The sequence below is a fragment of the Nicotiana tomentosiformis genome, chromosome 12 (genome assembly GCF_000390325.3).
Source record: "Nicotiana tomentosiformis chromosome 12, ASM39032v3, whole genome shotgun sequence".
Classification (NCBI taxonomy): Eukaryota; Viridiplantae; Streptophyta; class Magnoliopsida; order Solanales; family Solanaceae; genus Nicotiana; species Nicotiana tomentosiformis.
In genome coordinates this window covers 33289152-33311198 of record NC_090823.1, presented here as the reverse complement: position 1 = coordinate 33311198, position 22047 = coordinate 33289152, and the positions used below count along the sequence as shown (strand labels likewise).

Sequence of the window (22047 nt, the reverse complement as noted above, 5' to 3'; positions counted from 1 at the left end):
TACAACCCTAATGCTCGATCTCCACACCTTCCTATCAAGAGCCATGTCCTCGAAAATCTGGAGTCGCGCCATGTCCTGTCTAATCACCTCGCCCCAATACTTCTTGGGTCGCCCTCTACCTCTTCTCGTACCTATCAAAGCCAACCGCTCACACCTCCTTACCAGGGCATCTAGGCTTCTTCTCTGCACGTGTACGAACCATCTAAGTCGTGCTTCTCGCATCTTGTCGTCCACCGGATCCATGCCCACTCACTCCCGAATATCTTCATTCCTAAACTTATCCAGCCTAGTGTTCCCACACATCCATCTCAACATCCTTATTTCTTCTACTTTCATCTTCTGGATATGTGAATTTTTGACTGGCCAGCACTCAGCCACGTACAACATGGCAGGTCTAACCACCGCTCTATAGAACTTGCCTTTGAGATTCGGTGGCATATTCTTGTCACACACAACTCCAGACGCTAACCTCCATTTCATCCACCCCACCCCAATACGGTGCATAACATCCCCGTCGATCTCCCCATCTCCCTGGATAATTAACCATAAGTACTTAAAACTTTCTCTCTTGAGGATGACCTGTGAGTGAAGCATGACTTCCACATCCGCTTCCCCTGTCACGTCACTGAACTTACATTCCTCATATTCCGTCTTAGTCCTACTCAACTTTAAACCTTTAGACTCTAGGGCCTACCTCCATACCTCCAGTCTCCCATTAACGTTGCCTTGCGTCTTATCAATCAGAACTATATCATCAACAAACAACATACACCATGGCACCTCTCCTTGAATATGGTGTGTCAGTGCGTCCATCACCAGGGCAAATAAGAACGGACTGAGCGCAGATCCTTGGTGTAACTCCATAACCACCGAAAAAGGCTCTAAGTCACCTCTCACAGTCCTAACCTAAGTCATAGCTCCATCATACATATCCTTTATCACCCTAATATAAGCCACCGACACACCTTTCACCTCCAGACACCTCCAAAGGACGTCCCTGGGGACCTTGTCATATGCCTTCTCTAGGTCAATAAACACCATATGCAAATTCCTCTTCCTATCCTTGTATTGTTCCACCAACCTCCTGATAAGGTGGATAGCTTCCGTAGTAGAACGACCTGGCATGAAACCGAACTGGTTTTCCAATATAGACACTGCCCTTCTTATCCTCCCTTCCACCACCCTCTCCCAAACTTTCATGGTATGACTTAGTAACTTGATACCCCTATAGTTGTTACAATTCTGGATATTACTTTTGTTCTTATACACTAGAACCATTGTACTCCACTGCCACTCATCAGGCATCCTCTTCGTCCTGAAGATAACATTAAACAACCCAGTCAACCACTCCAAGCATGCTCTACCCGTATATCTCCAAAACTCTACTGGAGTCTCGTCTGGTCCGGTCGCTTTTACCCGACTCATCTTACCCATCGCACGCACGAACTCCTCAACCTTATTATGCGGCAAAAGCAACCGAAACATTGATATATATTAACCTTGAGAACAAGGGTGCTAATTTTTCATTAAACCCCCAAAAGAAGACAAGGGTAGCCAAAAACAAACCTTCCAAAAAGTTGTTAAAACCAGCATAAGAAAGTTCCAAATAAAAGCCAACAAAAAGAAAAGGGAAAGGAAAAATCTAAGGAGCATCATCAACGGGAGAAGAAGAATTAACTTGAGAAGAAGAGGCTTGAACATCAGCCCTGCCAGGAACAAGTCCATCTCCATCACCCTTGGAACCTTCGTCTTCAGGTGAGGAAAATCTTTAACGTTGCTGAGTTTTATCAATTTCTTCTTTAGCCCTAGCAATCTCAGCATTAAGGTCAAAACCCTCCTAGTTGGCTTCAATTAGAGTCTCGAGGTGAGTGTTCAAGAAAACCCATCTCACATCCAACGATAACTTATCCTCTAGAGCCTCATAATCCTTCCCCCACTGATTAATCACAGCTCTCGATGCTTCTTTTTCTTCTTTTAAGGCATCATAGAATGTCCTCAAAGGAGCAAGAAAACTTTTCAAGAACTGAATTATATTTGTAGAGGTGTGGAGATCTTTCTGAGCTTTACCTTGGAAAGTTGTTCAGCAAAAGAGAATTCCAGTACATCCTTATCCTTCCCAACCTGACTGGAAGAGGCTTTTTCAACTGCTAACTCAGAAGAAACCATCCTCATTTGTTGCTCCAAAGCATTATTCTCTTCTGCAAGAACTTTCTTTTCTAGTTGAAGACCTTCGAATTGTTACTTCCAGTTGTTAGCCTCGGTGCGCAATTCCATATCTTGCTAGTCCGTCTGAGTAACCCTTTTCATAAGCTCAGTGCCAATCAAATTAATCTGCAAAAAGGTAAAGGAGGAAGAGTTATGAATGATGAAGAAAGAAGGAAGGAAATATAATTAAACTTGTACCTTCAAAGAAGAATGAACAATGTCATTTATTAAAGTCAGTGAGCTATGGCCTCCTAACTTCTTCTTCTCTATGGAGCCCAGCAGTGGCTTCAACCACACATCAGCTTGACCAAATTTTCTCAATAAGTTCCCACCTTCATGGACCTCAATTACAACTCTTTTCATCTCCTTTCTGCTGCTAGAAGGTTCGGCTTCTACATGAGAAGCAGCCACGGGAGGAACAACCGGGGTAACTGGGGAGTTAATGGTAGCTGAAACTGGAAGGGAAGCAAGAGGAAATTCTTCAAAAATAGACCCGAAAGCTTCTTCACTCTCGAAGCCTTGAGCGAACAATATATCAACGGGACTTGGTGGATTAACAACTTCTTCATCGGGAATCATTAAAAGAGCGTTCTCTGGCTCATCTTTAAGTCTGAAAGGAATTGAACTTAATGGAAGGTCATGAGAGGGAGGAGTTTCATCATTAGAAACCACGCATCTCCTGACACGCGGCCTTCTCACCAAAGATCCTTCTTCTGTTTCCTCTTCATCATCAGAGCCATGGGCTTTGTAAGTTTTCCTTTTGGAGGAAGAAGCACTCAAATTCCATTCCTGGGCTAGACTCACAGAAAGCCTGGTTGATGGAACAAATGCGGGACTAATGTCATGAATAGAAAACTCTAACAAAAAAATGAAGGATAAGAAATATTTGTATAAACAAGTAAGAGTACCGTGAGTTTCCACTTTCCAACCAAAGTTTTGAGAAAGGAATTTCCAAGCTCTTTTGTCCATAGGGGCATCAGTTAATATCTTTTCTACCGAAGCACGGAAGTCGGGAATCTCATCAAAGACTTCCATGGTTGCTAAAATATGGGTGTGTGATTACATGAAATTATTCAAGATATATAAAATAAAACAAAAAAACTTACGTGCAAAGTTCTATTTTTCTACGAATGGCATGTTTTCTTCACCCACTAATCCACTAGTGGGGGAAGCAACTATACGTACATACCAGCCACGATCTCGATCATCTTAGGGGCTAATCAACACTCTCTTACTTCTAGCCACGAGAGAAAAAATGCCTTCACGAAACAACTTGGGGGAATAAAGATGAAGCAAGTGCCAAAAGGTAAAAAGGGACGAAGACCAGATCCAACAAATAACGAAGGCATGGAATAACCCTCCACACAATGGGGCCAATCTGGCCAAGACATACGTTGAAGTAACGATAAAACTCAATGATTACCGGATCAATATGAGGCTTGAACCCTAAAGTAAAAGGGTAGGTATAAACAAAAGAGTAACCGGTATGATAAGAGGTGATTCTCTGGTTGGCACCAGTAACTAAAACTGGGAAATCTGGTTTCCATGACACTCTCGTCTAACCAAGGAAAGAAGACCGATAGTCATTAAACTCGGGTAAAGTTCAGCAGGGTTGGGGGAAGCTATAGAAGAGACTTGGTTTCTCATGGTTTCACGGTTAGTTACAAAAGCAAATTCTTGAGGAACATCTATGCAATTGTAGGTTCACACACAGGTTCATTTAAATCTTTAATCCTAGAAGAAGATCTTGGGGTTAGAGGAGCCCTAGGTCTAGAAAAAGATGGCCTAGCAGAACTACTTTAAGAAGAGGAACCACGATTAGATAATGAACGAAGTCTACGAAGTCTACCACCTCTCCTACTTCTAGTATGGGTAGTAGAAGGAGCAAGTCATCAATAATCACAACTTTGCGAGGATCTGGCATTGCTGAAGACATGATTATCTAAGAATATACAAAAGAAAGGATACAAAAATAAAAGGAGTAATGTAATGGATACTGGAGAAAGACGACTCCAAGAAATAACAAATAATGAAGTATTTATAAGAAGATACAACCGTCGTTAAAATTGATCATTATGAAGCGTCATAATGGAACCGTCACTTCGCGACTGACACAGCAGCAGAAAAAAAACCCTAAAAGGCGATGAGAAACTGCATAGCCAATCGTAAGAAGTCACATGGAATGTGCATTAAATAGATGTGACAAATGTTACATCGATTGTGAAAGAGACACGATGATACTCGAGAAACGGTGGCAAGGAATTTCCGCCATAAAAACTTACTGTTTCCCGAATATTCAGTTGAGAATATTCAGAAAGTGAGGGGACTATCTGTATTGATGGAAAAAGACATGACACGTGGAACATCAGTAAGCTGACAAGGCATGACGCATGAAGCATCGATATAGCGACAAATGGCACTCTCAATTAACTAAATTAAGAATGCAAGAAAGGTACGGGAGAAACATCCACGGGGTAGCATAAGAGAAACGAATTGGGTCTGACAGTTGTCAAAGGAGAAACATGAACGAAATGAATGAAAGCTACAAAGAAGGGAAGATACACGAACCAGAAGTAAATAAGGAAGATGAATCAGAGCAGTTATAAGGAATCTTTAGTCATAAATATGCCAGTTACGGTTATCTATGGTAATGGGCAATCAATACAATTAATGCCCTTAATTTGTCCAAATTAAGTATGAGAACCGTTATAATTATATGCTACTATATAAGGATAAGAATTTCATTTTTAAGGACCAATTTCGATTATTACTGAAATACATACTATAATTCCTTGCTTTACTCTTCAAATTTTCAGCCTTGATTTTAGGAAGTGACTATCAGTTCATTCCTTATTTTTCTTTGTTAACCATCTTCATTATTTTCTTATAATTTTTCCTAAGGTTATTGGGAAATTGAAGTAAATTTTAGTTATCAGTAACCTGTTTTCTTTTAAATATTGGCTTTGACCGAAAAATCTATTTTTGGTTAAACAATAGGTTACTTTTACTTTGCGAAAGTACTGGCTTCAAGTAAGAGTAGGCTTAACGGGGTGCACGAGTGATTGCTGGAGTTGAGGCTTAGAATTAAATTTTTGGTTACAAAAGTTGTAATCACGAGTGATTGCTGGAGTTGAGGCTTAGAATTAAATTTTTGGTTACAAAAGTTGTAATCTAAATATCGATTTATTATTTTAGTAAAGTTATATTAAATCCGACAAGAATAGATCGTGGATGTTACACCTTTAACATGGGAGATTTTTCACGAAAAAGTTCTCGTGTTCTTCACTTTATTAACTTCACAAGAAACACATAAAGAACCAAGTTTATACAACCTAAAGTTAGACAAATTTTAGGAGATTGCAAAAATTTGATACGACCCAATTCACTTCAACCCCTATTGTATCGTGTAGATGCATAAAAGTGGCATTTTATGTTTGCATGCAAAACAATATATAACCAAATATATTTTTTGCATTCATCTTGCTTCTGAATACATGGAATACCAATTTTAAGATGATGATGAAGAAGAAGAAGAATTAGGAGTAAAAGCTTCAAAATAACCTTTTCTTAAGATGAGTATCTACTTTATGGATCGGATTGCAAATTATATTACCATGTCTTTAGAAAAGTACTTGTCGGTAGCGAAAATCGGTTGATTTCGGTCGGTCAATTAAACTCTTAACTCGACAAAAATCAGAGACAGAAATATCGAGGTCTATACGGTGGTAAAATATTATTCTACCACTAGACCATTTGTGCTTGTTGGTTTAAAACTTGTGTTTTTTTATTTATACTCCTTAATCGCATTTTGCGTGAAAAAATAAATTACCGACCGAAATCTGTCGATTTTTTTAAGTGAGTTTGGCCAAAAAATCGATTGATTTCGGTCGGTTTTATAAATATTAATTTTAATTTATTTTAAATAAAAAATCGATCGAAGTTGATCGATTTTTTGAAAAATAAACTTCACAGTTTCGGCCGAATGGTTGAAAAAAGGATTTTTCGCATTTTGGCGCAGGTCGATCGGTTTCATTAAAAAGATTTAAAATATATTTTCAAAAAACTAACTAAAAGCAGCCGGTATTGTCGGTCGGTTTTTTCCGGCAGGAAAATTTTGTTGTTTAGTAGTGTCTTTTCATGTTTTAACAACATAAAAAGAAAATAAGCTTCTTATCTTACATTTAACAGAATTCTTATCGCTATGATCTTATTCCAATACATGCACTCCTTAACACTGATACAAATGCTTTAGCTTATTAAAGCTCAGTGAAGCTACGACAAACAAAGCCAAAACTAACTCATTGGAAGCGATGGAAAAGTGCAAATTAAATAAACAGAGGGGAAGATCACTCTTGAGCAACTTTAATCACTTGTTTTCCAATGTTGCGACCACTGAAAATTGCCACAAGTGCAGCAGGGCCATTTTCGAGACCTTCAACTATGTCTTCAATATATTTCATTTTCCCTTCTCTGATAAGAGGCAATATAATTTCTAAAACCTTTGAGTATTGAGGTAAGTAGTCAAAGTAAAGGAATCCTTTAATTCGGACACGCTTATAAATAATTTCCATCAAATTTTTAACCCCTTCTGGATTTTCTAGATTGTATTGGGAGATCATTCCACACACAGCAATTCGACCAAAATTTCTCATGTTTAGAAGCACAGCATCCAGCATCTTTCCCCCAATATTTTCAAAGTAGATATCAATCCCTTCAGGAAAGTATCTGTGACAATTAATAATACGGAAAAGGGTCAAAAGTGTTCTTGTACTGCATGAAATAGAACAATTTTACTCTGCATTAACAGTTGGTATATTGCCCCTGGCGTGGCCAAAATAGGTAGCTTATGCCCTTTTCGACTAACAGACTCATTTTTTCAGAATTGTTAAATTCCAATCATATTCTTAATCCTATTTAAAATGCTGCATGTCCTAATCACCCTCCCCCTCTGCCTTCCATTTCTTACTAGACCCCTTACCCGCACTTACTTTTATACCCCACCCGGGTTGTTATTTTAACTAGTATTTATACTCGCACGTTGCGCGAAGAATATATTAAATATATTTTTTCATAGAAAAAAATATTACTTACTTGAAAAATACGATGCAAAGAAACATGTAAATAATATTATTTTATGAGCATGTAAATAATATTATTTTATGAACATGTAAATACACCGGATATTTATACATTCAAGCCTATCCAAATTCCACTATTTTTCTTGCTTTATAATTTTGTTATTTAAGTATTTGAAGAAATTAAAAACAATTCAAGGTAAATTTGTATTTAAAAATTTTTATCATCTTTGTTTTCTTCATGAAATAGTAGATATAATTATTATATAAATCCGTCAACTGATTAATATTGGTGCAATAATATAAAAATAAATGAGTAGCAATATAATTAATAGGTTGAAAAGTTGTCTGATTTGATAGATATATATCCCTTGGAGAATATTTTGGCCGACTAAAAAACCTTGCTATGGTACACAATTTTATTTATATATTGTTCGTAACATTTGTCACCGTTTGTGAAAATGCTGAAATCTGCTGGGCATAGTTGGATCAAATAGAAATTTTGAGAATAATAAATTTTTAATTAAGAAGATATTGGTGATGGAGTTAAGGCTTTTTTATTTTTGTAAATGCATAGGTGTTTTCTAGGATTTGTCTAAATTTATCAATAAATGTTTTGAGTGATATTATTTAAATTAGTTTTTCAATTAATTCAAATTATAAATAGCCTAACATTATAGTTTTTTCTATTGCTATATTTGATTAGTTTTTCCATTTAGTAATTTACTTATAATTTTTTAAATATCTTTATTTTTTATTAAATTATAATTTTGAATCCTTAATATTATAAAGAGAGAATCCTTTTATTATTTTGTTCAAAAGTCAAAGAGAGAATCCTTTTATTATTTTGTTCAAAAGTCTAAAGAGAGAAACCTTCTATTATTCATATTCTTCAATTTTTCTAAATTTATAAATAATGCTTCTATATATTATTTACTGACTTTATAATTGTATCTTGATTATTTTTTTTGGGTGTTTTAAATTTGTTCATGAATAACTATAAAATTTATAAGTTGCTTTGTAGTAACTTAACACTTGGCTTAATCTTATGAACAATATTTTTTAGTCATAAAATTACCAAGTGGCTTTTGAATATGCTTTTGTTGGCTTAATATTGTGTCTTTGCCTCTCCTTTTATCATGTATGAATATTATATATATATATATATATATATATATATATATATATATATATATATATATATATATATAGCTCCTTTAATATAACATAGATAATATAGATTTCTTACTTCATCAAAATTTTATGTTCATTTATAGTTTTGTATAAAATGTATTAATATTTTTGATTTTTTTCTACATTATAAATAAGCAATTTGATTTTTTCTATTTTATTTTCAATATAATGTTTTGGTTTTTATATATTTTACTTCGTCCAAAATATATGTCCTTTTATTATTTTGTATAAAATGTATCAATATTTGTAGAATTTATTTTTACATATATGGAATAAGTAATTAGACTTTTCTTCTATGTTATTTTTAATATAAAATTTTGATTTTTATATTTTTTACTATGTTTCTTGTAATAAGAAGAGAAATAAGAAATAAAAACAAAATAAAATAAGGGGCTGGGTGGGGTATAAAAGTAAGGGGTAGGAGGGCCTGTAAAAAAAGGGGGCGGAGGGTGATTAGGACATTTTAAACACGATGAAGAAAGAAATTGGGATTTAAAATTTCTAAAAAATGAGTGAGCCATTCTGGTCATGACAGGGGTACATTTGATACCAAATTTTAATGGAGGAGAAAATTAATTTATTTTGTATAGTATAAAAGCAGTTCCAATCCTTTTCGGTTGATAATAAAAAGAAATATCAAAATCTTGGCTTGACTAATTAATTACTCAGTATTAGTGTTACGAACTAATACAATAAAATTTTAGTGCGTCCCATTTACGATACCTCTTCAATGCAGCATCTAGATCATGCTCTTCTTTGTAATTGAAAGCATTATCATATCCAAACTTGTGCTTTAATAGATCAACCTTGTCAAGAAACATGTAAACAAAATGAGTCGAGATGAACACAAAAGACTTATGTACATTTCATTTGTGATAAAGCCAAAAAAAAAAAAGTGATTGCAGAAGGGTTCATCTTCTATGATAATGTTACCAAGAATAAGACATTCAAGGGTTAATTTCGATCATCCAATTTTTACTTTATTGTACAAGAATCATAATACTTACTTTTCAAATGCAGACTAACTCAATTGTGCCTATTTATCATATAAAATAAAAAATGCTCGAAAATGTTGAATCCACTCGCAGAAACACAAGTAGGCTGCCACACTTCATGGAAGAGTCCGTTATTTAAATGTTCACTAATTATCAAGGACGTCTCAACAAAACTCGTGACTTAAAGCCAAATTTTAATAAGAAGACTTTATTTCTTTTATCTATAGTGTAGTTATCTTACAAAATATAGTATTAATATTTACGTTGCTTTCTTTTCTTCGTTCTTTATGTCTATAGTGTAGTTATCTTATAAAATATAATTATATTCACGTTGGTAAGAAAATTTACGTTAGTAAGATATTAGAACAAATTTACAATGCGTACCTTAAATCTTACTGTAAAAAATATTATTTACCAATATGATGATTTGAGTATCTTAATTCAAATTTCTAAAATATTTCTATTGTTAAAAAATAGACAGTTTTTCTTTTTTACTTATATAAGGATTTTTTTATTTTTTTCTATAAGCTTCAATATTGTCTAAGCGAAAATAAGATAAAAAATCCACAACTAAAAATATTTTTGGGACCCCAAAATTTAGGGGCCTGAAGCAAAGGCTTTACTAGCCTCCTCCTTGAGCCGCCCCTACTAATTATCCGAAATTATTTAGTGAAATCATATTTTTTTAATTTGTAACAGAAAAGTCAATTAACTATGCCTATAATATATAGAAGATCATTCAAACTCCACTTGTGGGGTTTCACTGGGTTGTTGTTGTTGTTGTTGTTGTTGTTGTTGTACTTTATAAATAAGATTTATTTGTTCTATATGTAAGTTCATAATATAGATTAAAAAGAGAAAAACATATCATGATATTTAAAAAATAAATAATGATAAAAGTTTGACAATTTAAAGGATAAAATAAGTATTTGGCCATCAAAAAGTTTGAGAAATCTAGTTGAGCGACCAACTAAGTGCTATAAGCATGATTATGTGACTTTTCTCTATTAAAAGGACTTTACTAGATAATTGCGGATAATTGAGTGACCATATGAGTAATGAATTCTCTTATATAATATCCACGTTGCACCATATTTTTCTAAAAAAAATTAAAAGCGCATTTCCCAATTCACACAAAATACCACCACAATATGACGGTGAAATATGTCTGAGTATTAAGTGCGATATCTAAATTTTATGCATTGATAGTGTGAAAAATATTTACACCGCCAAGCATATAGAGTTGACTTATTGTTCGTTGCAAAAATCAATTTTATGAATTTGGTGCTATAAAATAAAAGCTAGATAAAATAATCAACAATGACTTACTTTGTGAGTACTCCCAGCACATCCAACAACATAGCAACCCATCAATTTAGCAAATTGACCAACAAGCTGCCCAACTGCACCCGATGCCGCCGATACAAATACTTTCTCTCCTTTCTTTGCTTTAGCAACTTCATGAAATCCAGCATAAGCCGTTATACCACTCATCCCTAATTAAGGTACACAAAAATCAAACTTTCACAATTCATTATTTCAAAATCTTGGATTCTCAACTAAGCAATTCTGGCAGATGAAGAGAGAATTTCACAAACTATTAATATAAAAATTATTCCTTCAATAGAAAAAGTTGCAACTTTACCAAGGATTCCTGTATAGTAGGAAAGAGGTACATCAGTATGTTCAATTTTGAAAAGAGCACTAGCAGGTTCTTTTATGAAAGTGTATTCTTCCCAGCCAGTTGTTCCCCATACTAAGTCACCATTCTTTAAGTTTGGATCCCTTGAGTCAATCACTTTAGCTACTCCAAATCCTGTAATTGGCTGTTTCCAGAAAAAACTTGTTCACAATTTTTTTTAAAATAACAGAACAAACAAACACACTGCAAACTTTTCAATAAAAGAAATTTGCTAAAGAAATTCCACGGGTTCGAGTTATGGAATGAGCCACTGATGCTTGCATTAGACACATAATGCTTCGTATACCGGATTGCCCTTCTATGCACATGCACGTTAAATATTTACTGTTTTTCCTTTAATTTGTGTATATATCTAAGCGCCACTATCATCAACATCCGCCAATAAATGTTGATGGCAAAATCAACAATCATACAAAAATTTGCATGTATGGTAAATCCTTTTTAAATAGACTAAGGGTGACTGTTGGATAAAACTTCAGTTGTTAAAGAGAAGACGATTTTGATTATATTACTACTATAATGTTTCACATGTCCCCTCGTGTGTGGGTCTGATTTTTCACGTGAAAATAATTTTATGGTTCTTGATTGATAATGCTCAATGATCCCAAGAACTTTTATTTGCTCTCATTATATATCCCATCGAAAAGCTTATATGACATGGAGAAATTAAAAAATAACTAAATTTACAAGTGGTAAGTGAAAAATAGTCACAGTTTAAAAAATAATCGAAATTTAGTCATTTTCATGTAAAGATAAATCTTAACGAAAATACTGTTCAAAATCCGGAAAATATTAACTCCATCATAATATATCGGAGTTCCAGTATAATATACCGGTCCAGCATAATATGCTGGAAGTTCATACACAGATGCTCCAATCTCCAGTATATTATGCTTCAACTTTTCGCGTGTTGGGGCTCCAGCATAATATGCTGAAAGTTCATACACAGGTGCACTAATCTCCAGTATATTATACTGGACCGGTCCGTGTTTCAGCAAAATAGTGGCTATTTTTCAATGACGTTGCAAACGTTGACTATTTTTGAATTACCAATCCGAAAACTGACTAGCCCATACAATTTTTACTATATGATACGGTCACACACTTCAAAGGATAAGCTAAAGATTAATAATAAAACATGAGTACATCGAACTCCTCGGAGGTCTTTTATTTACTCCCTCTATTCCATTTTATGTACCACTAATTTCTTATTAGTTTATTCCAAAATGAATAATATATTTATATATTTGAAAATAATTTAATTTTAAATTTTCTATTTTCGCTTAATGGTATTCATGCATACTTTTATAGTAATTAAATCTCATGACATGATATGTTTAAGATCACATATTTTAGAAGTCTTTTCTTTCTCTTTACACTTCGTGTCCTCTCAAATACATAAGTAATACTCCTACTAAAGAATTAAGATTAAAAAAGCACATAAAAATAGAAGGAAATGTGAATACATACAGAACCAGGGGAGTAAGAACTGAAGAAGCCATCAATCTCAGATTTGTTCATGAGGTTACGCATGTAAGGATCACAAGATAAGTAGAGATTCTTAACAACAACTCCCTTTGTTCCTTCTGGGACTTTTAAACTTATTGTTTTCTCTGTAGTTATACACATATCTGATTCTTTAGGGAAACCTCTCACGTAATCTTTAAACAACACCTGCTTGTTCTTAACCTCTACAACTCTCTCGGCTGCCATTTCCAGTTAAATTACCACTAAAACTTACAATATTTTCTCTGTTTATGATTATGGCTATGGCTATGGCTATTTATATGCATTACACGGCAAAGTTATAAAGAGCAATTGTAATAGGCCAAAGTTAAATTGATTCTTGGGCCCGACTTTGTCGAACAAATCTGATTAAACAATTTCCTCACTATAAAATGGAAAAATAGAAGAGTGTTATAAAATAAAAACAACTTAGTAAAATATGAACAAGACATGTTGTAATGAAATAAAAGCAATTTAGTAAAACATGAACAAGAAATGGAGATAGAGAGAAAAAAGAGATTTTCTTCTTCAATTGTGTGTATTTTCCTATCTATTACAAGACCTTTATATAGGCATGAAAAGTGAAGAAAAATATGTCATTGAATATGTTATTAAGCATAAAAATATGTCATTGAATATGTCATTAAGCATTTGAGAAGATCATGGAGGAAGAGTAGACATCCACCATAATTTAATTTTTCTTATAACACTCCCCCTTGGATGTCCATAGATAATGTACCTCGTTAAAACCTTATTAGAAAAAAAAACCCTATGGAAAAAAAATCCTAATGAGGGAAAAAGAGTACACATATTTAGAAATACACCTTTTGGTTGCCTCGTTAAAACCCTTGCAAGGAAAACCCAGTGGGACAAAACCTTGTAAGAAAAAAGAGTATAACGCGTATTAACTCCCCCTGATGAGAGCATCAATTCACATCCTTGAGCCTTCGCATCCCAATCTTGTACACTAGTTTCTTGAAGGTTGACGTCGGTAGAAATTTGGTGAACAAATCAGCCATATTATCACTAGAACGGATCTGTTGCACATTGATATCACCATTTTTTTGAAGATGATGTGTAAAAAATAACTTTGGTGAAATGTGCTTTGTCCTATCCCCTTTTATGAATCCTCCATTCAACTGGGATATGCATGCTACATTGCCTTCATACAAAATTGTGGGTAGTTTGTCACACTTCAAACCACATTTGTCTCGAATAAGGTGTATTATAGACCTCAACCATACACATTCTCGACTTGCTTCATGAATAGCAATTATCTCAGCATGATTAGATGAAGTAGTCACGATTGATTGCTTAGTCGATCTCCAAGATATGGCAGTGCCTCCATATGTAAATACATAGCATGTTTGAGATCGAACCTTTTGTGGGTCATATAAATACCCAGCATCAGCATAACCAACAAGATCGGGACTGCAATCATTTTCATAAAATAATCCCATACCGGTAGTCCCTTTTAGATACCGCAATATATGTTTGATTCCATTCCAATGTCTCCTCGTAGGAGCAGAGCTATATCTTATTAAGACATTAACTGAAAAAGTTATGTCAGACCTTGTAATGTTAGAAAGATACATTAGTGCACCAATTGCATTAAGATATGGTATGTCGGGACCAAGAAGCTCTTTATTATTTTCATGAGGTCGGAATGGATGTGATTTATCCATATAAAATCACTTTAAAATCATTTTAGTGTATGTTGATTGATGGACAAAAATTCCATCTTTCATATACTCAATTTGTAGACCAAGACAAAATTTTGTATTTCCAAGATCTTTCATTACAAATTCTTTCTTTAGATAGTCTACTACTTTAGGAAGCTCTACTGCTTTAGGAAGCTCCCTAGGGGTTCCAATGATATTTAAATCATCAACATACACGGTGATTATAACAAATTTAGATCCAGATCTTTTTATAAAGACACAAGGACAAATTGAATCATTCTTGTACCCTTCTTTCAACAGGTACTCACTCAGGCGATTATACCACATGTGCCCTAATTGTTTCAATCCGTATAAGAATTTTTGAAGCTTTATTTAATAAATTACTTGGAAACCTTAATATGCTTCAGAACAATTTAAATCCTTCAATGATTTCCATTATACGCATATCACGTTTTTCTTGTATTGCCAGATTAAAACCTGAAATGGCGACATCCACCACAAGAGAACATGTCTCTATATAATCAATGCCAGGATATTTGCAAAAAGTCATCTTTATGTCTATCGACTTGACTTTTTTTTTTTCGCACAAGAACACATTTATACCTCAACTGGCTTTATACTTTCAGGTGTTGGGACTATCCCTCCAACTTCATATTTTTCATGTGAAATCAATTTTCATTGCGTATTTTTCATTTGGCCAATCATTTATCTGTCCAAATTTCATGACAGATTTGAGCTCAAGATCCTCGGCAATATTAATAATATTGAGCGCTACATTATATTAACAATATCGTCGACGATCATTTTATATCGGTTCTACTATTATTCAATAAAGACATAACTTATTGAGATCTCTTTATCTTATTATTTTCAGGTACCTGAGCCTCTCCCATGAGGTCTTATGAAGTGCTATGTCGTGGTGCTCTTCTAGAGTACTTGCCTCCTTATTATGACCATCTTGAACATTTGCTCCTCTCCTTCTTCAAGGAGTTTTATCTTTAGAACCGATTAGTCTATTATACTTTATGCATGCCATGGACTCTATTCATTATGGACTTTATTTTATTTGGAGCATTAGCAGCTGAATATGACATTTAGTTTTGGGTCAGCAAATACGCCCGGCAATATTTTGCAAATGAATTATCACTTGAACTTCAAGTTCACATTTTCTCGTACAAGGATCTCGATGTACTCATAATAATTTATTACATGCATTACTTTTTCAGCTGTCCATTTTCTTCCCCTATTGTTGGATCACCAACACATATCCCTAGCCTTATTTGGGGATCCATTTTTGTGCACTGTGGTGGAAGCACATTCATATTTCTAGATGAAAATTATTTGGTTCCTGACCCTGAACCGATTGTGATAGGGAGAATTTATCATAACTTGGCTAGATGCTTACAAGTGCTGTTGTATATTAAATAATACATCAAATACCAAATTTTATTGTGGCAATTTTGTTCTCATAACCAATGGTTTAGATATAATTGGAGGCATACAATTTCTACTAAACCAACTTGGATTTAAACCAGTATTATCAAGATAAATCATCATAATTTATATTTTGGAACTGTGCTCTAATAATTTGAGCAATCAATCTTGCAAAAGCCAAACTACACGTTGATAACAAATGCACATGTGACCATAAAATAGATGCATCTATTAAAATCATATAATAGTAAACGATCTACATGGAAGGTGACTGGGCCCATATATTTATCACCTTTTATTCGTTCCAGAAATCAAGGGATTCAATCCCTAACCTTAACTGGTATATCATGAGAATAAGCAGCACAAGAGAATTCTTGAAGAATCTTATATTTCTTCAATATATGCCAATGTAATTCTCAATTAATTTTTTCGCATCATAATTGAACTGAGATGGTCAACCGGTCATGCCAACTAATATTTATTTCAGTAAACCTCTAGTTTACTTGTGGCTTGTGATTACATCATGATTCTTATACTTGTGTAGTACAAATAAAAGAAAAGTCAGATAACCTTTCATATTTACCCGGTATGATTATAGTAATATAAAGATATTCAATCTTCTTTTCATTTATAGTCTCAATATGCCAACCACTTTGGCTAATATACTTGTAAATCAAAATATTTCTTTTGAGACTTACTACAATATTAATGTTATGAACAATTTCATTCATCTGGGTAGTAACAAATTAGTTCTTTCAGAGCTCTTAATTATTTTTGTACTACAAGATCTTTTATCACACCATCCATATAATGAATGTCTCCTTCACAAAGAGAATCATATCATAATAATTGTAATGTTCAAAATCATCATAAGCAAAATAATTTCTTGCTTTAATTTTGCTTTTAATAACTTTCATAAGGCATGACAAAATATATTTTGGCGTATCATATGCATGCGACCAATGATATATTCATGTAACTATACAATAATATTCATTATCTTTCTTTGTCTCAAACCTCCCTTAGAGGTGAGTTGTAGTATTTATCCAACTATGCACAAGTACATTATTATGCATAATCTTTATCATATATATATATTTTTACATTCACTTTCAGGAATGAGTATGCAATCTCAATGTTTATCACAAGTCACATTCTCTTCAAAGAATTTCTCCCTTTTTATAATTACCATAGTGATAACTATTATTATTTTGGCCTTTCGCACGCCCATATTCATTGGTCAACCACTTGTCTTTATTTAGACTTATCATGCACTGCTATCACATTCACTTCAAGAATGGAGCAAATCAAGTGGAACAAGCTTGATGCTTTTTCATGAAAATTATATTATTTTTTCTTTAGTTATTATTATTATTATCAATATGATGCATTAGGACTCAAACCCAGTGTCTTACCCATATAAAGGCATGCTAGGCCATAATGCATTGGAACTTGAATCCAACGTCTTTTCATCAACATAGTGCGTTGGGACTTGAACCCATCGTCTTACCCTCAATCTTTGGCATAATAGGCCAAAATTCACTAGGACTCGCACTTGAGCCTTTAAATATTATTACTTCATAATTATAGGCATAAGTAAATTAACTTTCAAGAAGACATATAACTATTTCAATCTTGAAACAGTTCCTCTGCAACAAAAATGCTAGTTAGGATATATGCCAATTTTGCTTTCAATGAAATACATCATGTTATGGTAAAAATATTATTACTAAATTACCTTAATAATTATCTATCATAGAATGTAAAAGGTCAGAACATATATATACGTTGGAATATTATCTTTATCTTATAAGAGATGTGGCAAATAAAGACATACCTTTCCACTTCTTTATTTCACTAGATACAATTGAAAAAAAATATTTTTACTAAACACTGCACATAAAGTTAATGCAAAGATATGAAAGTATGAATGAGTTTAGATGGATGTAAAACTTATCTTTGTATTATCATCCAAGACATTTTTCATTGTACTTGATCTCATTGCCTGCTTATAATTTATATAGTCTTGACGTAGAAGATCATGAAATAAGCAATTCGTGCTGATAACGTGTTATAAAATAAAAGCAACTTAGTAAAATATGAACAAGACATGTTGTAATGAAATAAAAGCAATTTAGTAAAACATGAACAAGAAATGGAGATAGTGAGAAAAAAAGAGATTTTCTTCTTCAATTGTGTGTATTTTCCTATCTATTACAAGGCCTTTATATAGGCATGAAAAGTGAAGAAAAATATATCATTGAATATGTCATTAAGCATAGAAATATGTCATTGAATATGTCATTAAGCATTTGAGAAGATCATGGAGGAAGAGTAGACATCCACCATAATTTGATTTTTCTTATAACAAAGAGGATGTAATCCAAGATGATGCGTACTCTTAACAAAGTACTATACATTAGAAAACTAAGTTAGTTTGAGGGTGTATTTAGAGGCTTATGTTAGCCTATAACTTAGATAGCTTGTAACTTAGTACTATACATTAGAAAATTAAGTTTGAGGGTGTATTTAGAGGCTTATCTTATAGCTTGTAACTTAGTACTATACATTAGAAAACTAAATTTGAGGGTGTATTTAGAGGCTTATCTTAGCTTGTAACTTGTGGATTCACGTGACTAGCTCTAGTTTTTGTCAAAACTCTATATACATATTATAAAATTTACTAAATATATATATAAATATTCATCTATGAACCAATTTTAATTACTATATATTAACTTGAATATGTTATACAAATTACAAACTTCAAATTCTAGATCTGTAAATGAATACGAGTGAGGACTAAAACTTTTTGTATATCCTTACTTAGTTTGCATTTAAGAATGTCTGCTGCCTTTAGGGTCCCCACACACGTCATATCATACACCTCAATTTGAAGATTATGCTATTGCTTAAAGTTATGAGACAGCAAAACAGCAGATTTATGTCTGTCCTGCAAACTCTAGGTAGTGATATTCATTGTACTATTGTAATGTTAAAATTATAAGTTCAGATTTAATATTTATTTAAATTTTAATAGATTTTTATATATATACTTATATTTCAAGCTCTCGATTCAAATGAACCCATAACCAAAAGTTAGTCCAAACACTTCGTTGTTCATTTGTCCCGAGTTTTTGCATAAGGAGTTGGCTCTTCAGTCATTACTCTAGTTATAGATTATATAGAAAAATTACCTCCAATGTAAATAAATAGATATAAGTATAATATTACCTCTCTCAAGTTTAACTTTAATTTGGAATTTGTAACAGTAGTTTTTCTTTTAGTTTACGATATTTTGTTTACCTTCCTTATTTTAACTTCTTTGTATTGATTCTTTTTTATCATTAAAGAAAACAGTAATGATTTGATACCTTTACAATTATTTTTTAAATTTTCTGACTTGACATCTATACGCTGTTAAAATTGTTGTCGTGTCATTTTTCAGGGCCAGAAATTTGACTTTCCAGTGAATTGTATTTTTTTGAAAAACAAATTATAGTTTAGTAATTCTAGCGAGACAAACTAATTTTATGACTTTACTGGTATAACAGATGAAGTCTAGTGTTGTATGTTAAATTAACACGTAAAAAAATGAATAAGAAATTCAAAGCTAGATTAAAAATTTGTATGAAAGGTGTGCTAAGTCACGAATCCTAAATCATTGAACATATATGAACTATTAGTACATAAGCTGAAATGAAATCTATCCAAAATATATAAAAAGAGAATTGCTCGCGCACGAGGTAAACACCCTTGGGTGAATGACGTGTGCTAAATCATAACGGGACCCTCGTTGTAGCATTAGCTTGGACTTTTGCCTTATGATTATCTAGGGTGATTGAGTGTATCTTTTTTATTTATTTATTTATTATTATTTGAGTCTATCTTGCATCAGTGGGTAAAAAACCTTTATCGTTTAAAACATGGATCGTATTCGCATGCTAAAAGAATATAACCTCTCAAGAAAAAATATGAATAAAATTATTATATAGGAGTAATAACTATAACAATAGTGTATATGCAATATCTCTGTGAGGATAGATATATGTTTCCGGTAACAGAAGAGGGCCAAAAATACCATTGAACTATGATAAATAGAGCAAATTTAATCTTGTTTTGAATTTGGTCTCAAACATATTCTTATCATTAGTGGATAGGTTCAGATTTGCGCCTCAATTATAGGAAATAGAATAAATTTACCCTCAGTTTAAATTCAAAACCAAGTATGCCCTTATCAGAAGGAGACTAGGGATTGGCCAATGCTTGCCCCTTGACTGCCTTTTGAGTCACATAAATGATTTCGAACTCACTTTGCAATATCGATCACTTTGCTAACTTTCATGTATGTATGGGTTTCTGAAAGAAGTATTTCAGCGGATCCATCCTTGATATGAGATATGTAGTGTATGCACAGAAGTAATGTCTCAACTTCTGGGCTATCCATGTCAAAGTACAGTAGGTGCGTTCCAGTAAAGAATACCGGGACTCATAAGGTTTGAACTTCTTGCCCAGATAATATATCGCCTGCTCGTTCCTTCTGGTTTCATCATGTTGCCTAAGAACGTAGCCGAAGGCTCCATCCAACATGGGCAAATATAGCAGTAGAAGTCTTCCTGGTTCTGGCGAGGCCAACACGGGCAGTTTAGACAAGTATCCCTTGATTTTATCAAAAGCCTTTTGACATTCTTCGGTCCAGTTTGTCGCAACATATTTCCTCAGCATCTTGAAAATCGGCTCATATATCACTGTTGATTTTGCTATAAAACGGCTGATATAGTTGAGGTGTCCTAGAAAACCATCACATCTTTCTTACTCTTTGATGGTGGAAAATCGTGAATAGCTTTTCTTTTTGACGGTTCTAGCTCAATACCACAGTAGCTTCCCAACAGGGACTCCAAAGGCGCATTTTTGGAGGGTTCAACTTCAAATTGTATTTTCGAAGTCGATCGAAAACCTTCTTCAGGTCTGCTATGTGATCTGAACTTTTTTTAGATTTGATGATAATAACATCCACGTATACCTTTATTTACTTGTGTATCATGTCGTGGAAAAAAGCCATCATGGCCCTCGTGCAGGTGGCCCCAGCATTCTTCAAACCAAATGACATCATTTTGTAACAATATATGGCGTGATAAAGGCTATCTTTTCGATGTCCTCATCATCCATCCAAATCTACGCGAAGCAATCCACAAAAGTTTGGAGTTCATGCTTGGCGCAATTGTTGATCAATATGTGTACGTTGGGTAACGTGAAATCATCCTTAGGACTTGCTCTGTTCAGGTCTCGATAGTCAACACACACTCCAACTTTCCCATCTTTCTTCGGAACCGGCACAATATTGGCTAACCAGGTCGGGTATTCGACAACTCGAAGGACCTGGGCTTTGATCTGCTTGGTAACCTCCTCTTTTGTCTTCAGACTCATATTTGGCTTGAATTTTCTAAGCTTCTTCTTTACCAGCGGACACATGGATTCGTAGGTATCTTGTGAGCTACTATGGATGTGCTTAACCAGTCATGCCGTCATAGGACCATGCAAAAGTATTCTCATATTCCTTTAGAAACCTGATATACTCTTCCTTCTCTGATGGTGATAGATGAATTCTTATGCGAGTTTCTTTGACTGTTTCAGAATCCCCTAAGTTAACTGCCTCAGTTTCCTCCAAGTTGAACATTGGGTTGTTCTCAAAATTCTCTACTTCTTGGAGAATTTCCTTAGGTATTGTATCATCTTCCAAATCTTCCGAATCACTGTACTTATGTTGCGTTGTCTCATTACATGTCGCAGTCATAAGTTTATCAGGATATGTAATAATTATGCTGAAAATAATGTAGAAAGATAATAATAAATACGAAAAGTAATAATGCAATAATAAAACTTAAAATTTTCAACAAGTACGACTCGATGGCTCGAGTAATTATTTCAAAACAAAACACTAAAAATGTCTTAAATGCTCAAAAACAATTTAAAAATAAGTCATGCGGATTCTGCTAGGCTACCCAGTTACTCTGCGAGCCCGGGACGGTACAGTGGTCCAGTTCTTGAGAACAACTCCTTCTCCCACTGTCTGAATAGTATGGTCTTCCTCCTCCTTATCTATAATTGCACTGCAGTCCATATCTTCCTTGTCCAAAAATAGCTTCCTTATGCCAACCAGCATCTCGTCTTCCTCAGATCCCTAAATCATATTAGTCTGGCGGAATGTTTGGTGCATCGGGGGTATGGGTTATTCCAACGGATAGTAATCGGTG

At 33.8% G+C, this 22047-nt stretch overlaps 2 protein-coding genes across 2 annotated transcripts; both read right to left on the bottom strand.

Annotated features, from left to right (window-relative positions):
• Positions 1-249: 249 nt before the first annotated feature.
• Positions 250-813, bottom strand: LOC138902446 (uncharacterized). The gene is made up of 2 exons (XM_070190315.1): positions 703-813; positions 250-531 (listed from the first exon to the last, which is right to left on the bottom strand). Exons 1-2 carry the CDS (start codon positions 811-813, stop codon positions 250-252), a joined length of 393 nt encoding a protein of 130 aa, XP_070046416.1.
• Positions 814-6296: 5483 nt separating this feature from the next.
• LOC104087797 (2-alkenal reductase (NADP(+)-dependent)-like) lies at positions 6297-12985 on the bottom strand. The gene is made up of 5 exons (XM_009592356.4): positions 12642-12985; positions 11115-11295; positions 10799-10965; positions 9198-9280; positions 6297-6930 (listed from the first exon to the last, which is right to left on the bottom strand). The coding sequence occupies exons 1-5, from the start codon at positions 12882-12884 to the stop codon at positions 6552-6554; spliced, it is 1053 nt and encodes a 350-aa protein (XP_009590651.1). The 5' UTR covers positions 12885-12985; the 3' UTR covers positions 6297-6551.
• Between the last annotated feature and the right edge of the window lie 9062 nt (positions 12986-22047).

Coding starts and splice junctions, on each gene's coding strand:
- LOC138902446 (XM_070190315.1), bottom strand. CDS start 813: ATGGACGCACTGACACACCATATTCAAGGAGAGGTGCCATGGTGTATG. Junction 532..702: donor ACGTTAATGGGAGACTGGAG/GTATGGAGGTAG, acceptor TTAATTATCCAG/GGAGATGGGGAGATCGACGG.
- LOC104087797 (XM_009592356.4), bottom strand. CDS start 12,884: ATGGCAGCCGAGAGAGTTGTAGAGGTTAAGAACAAGCAGGTGTTGTTT. Junction 9,281..10,798: donor GTGCTGGGAGTACTCACAAA/GTAAGTCATTGT, acceptor TTTCTTGACAAG/GTTGATCTATTAAAGCACAA. Junction 6,931..9,197: donor CTAGATGCTGCATTGAAGAG/GTATCGTAAATG, acceptor TAATTGTCACAG/ATACTTTCCTGAAGGGATTG.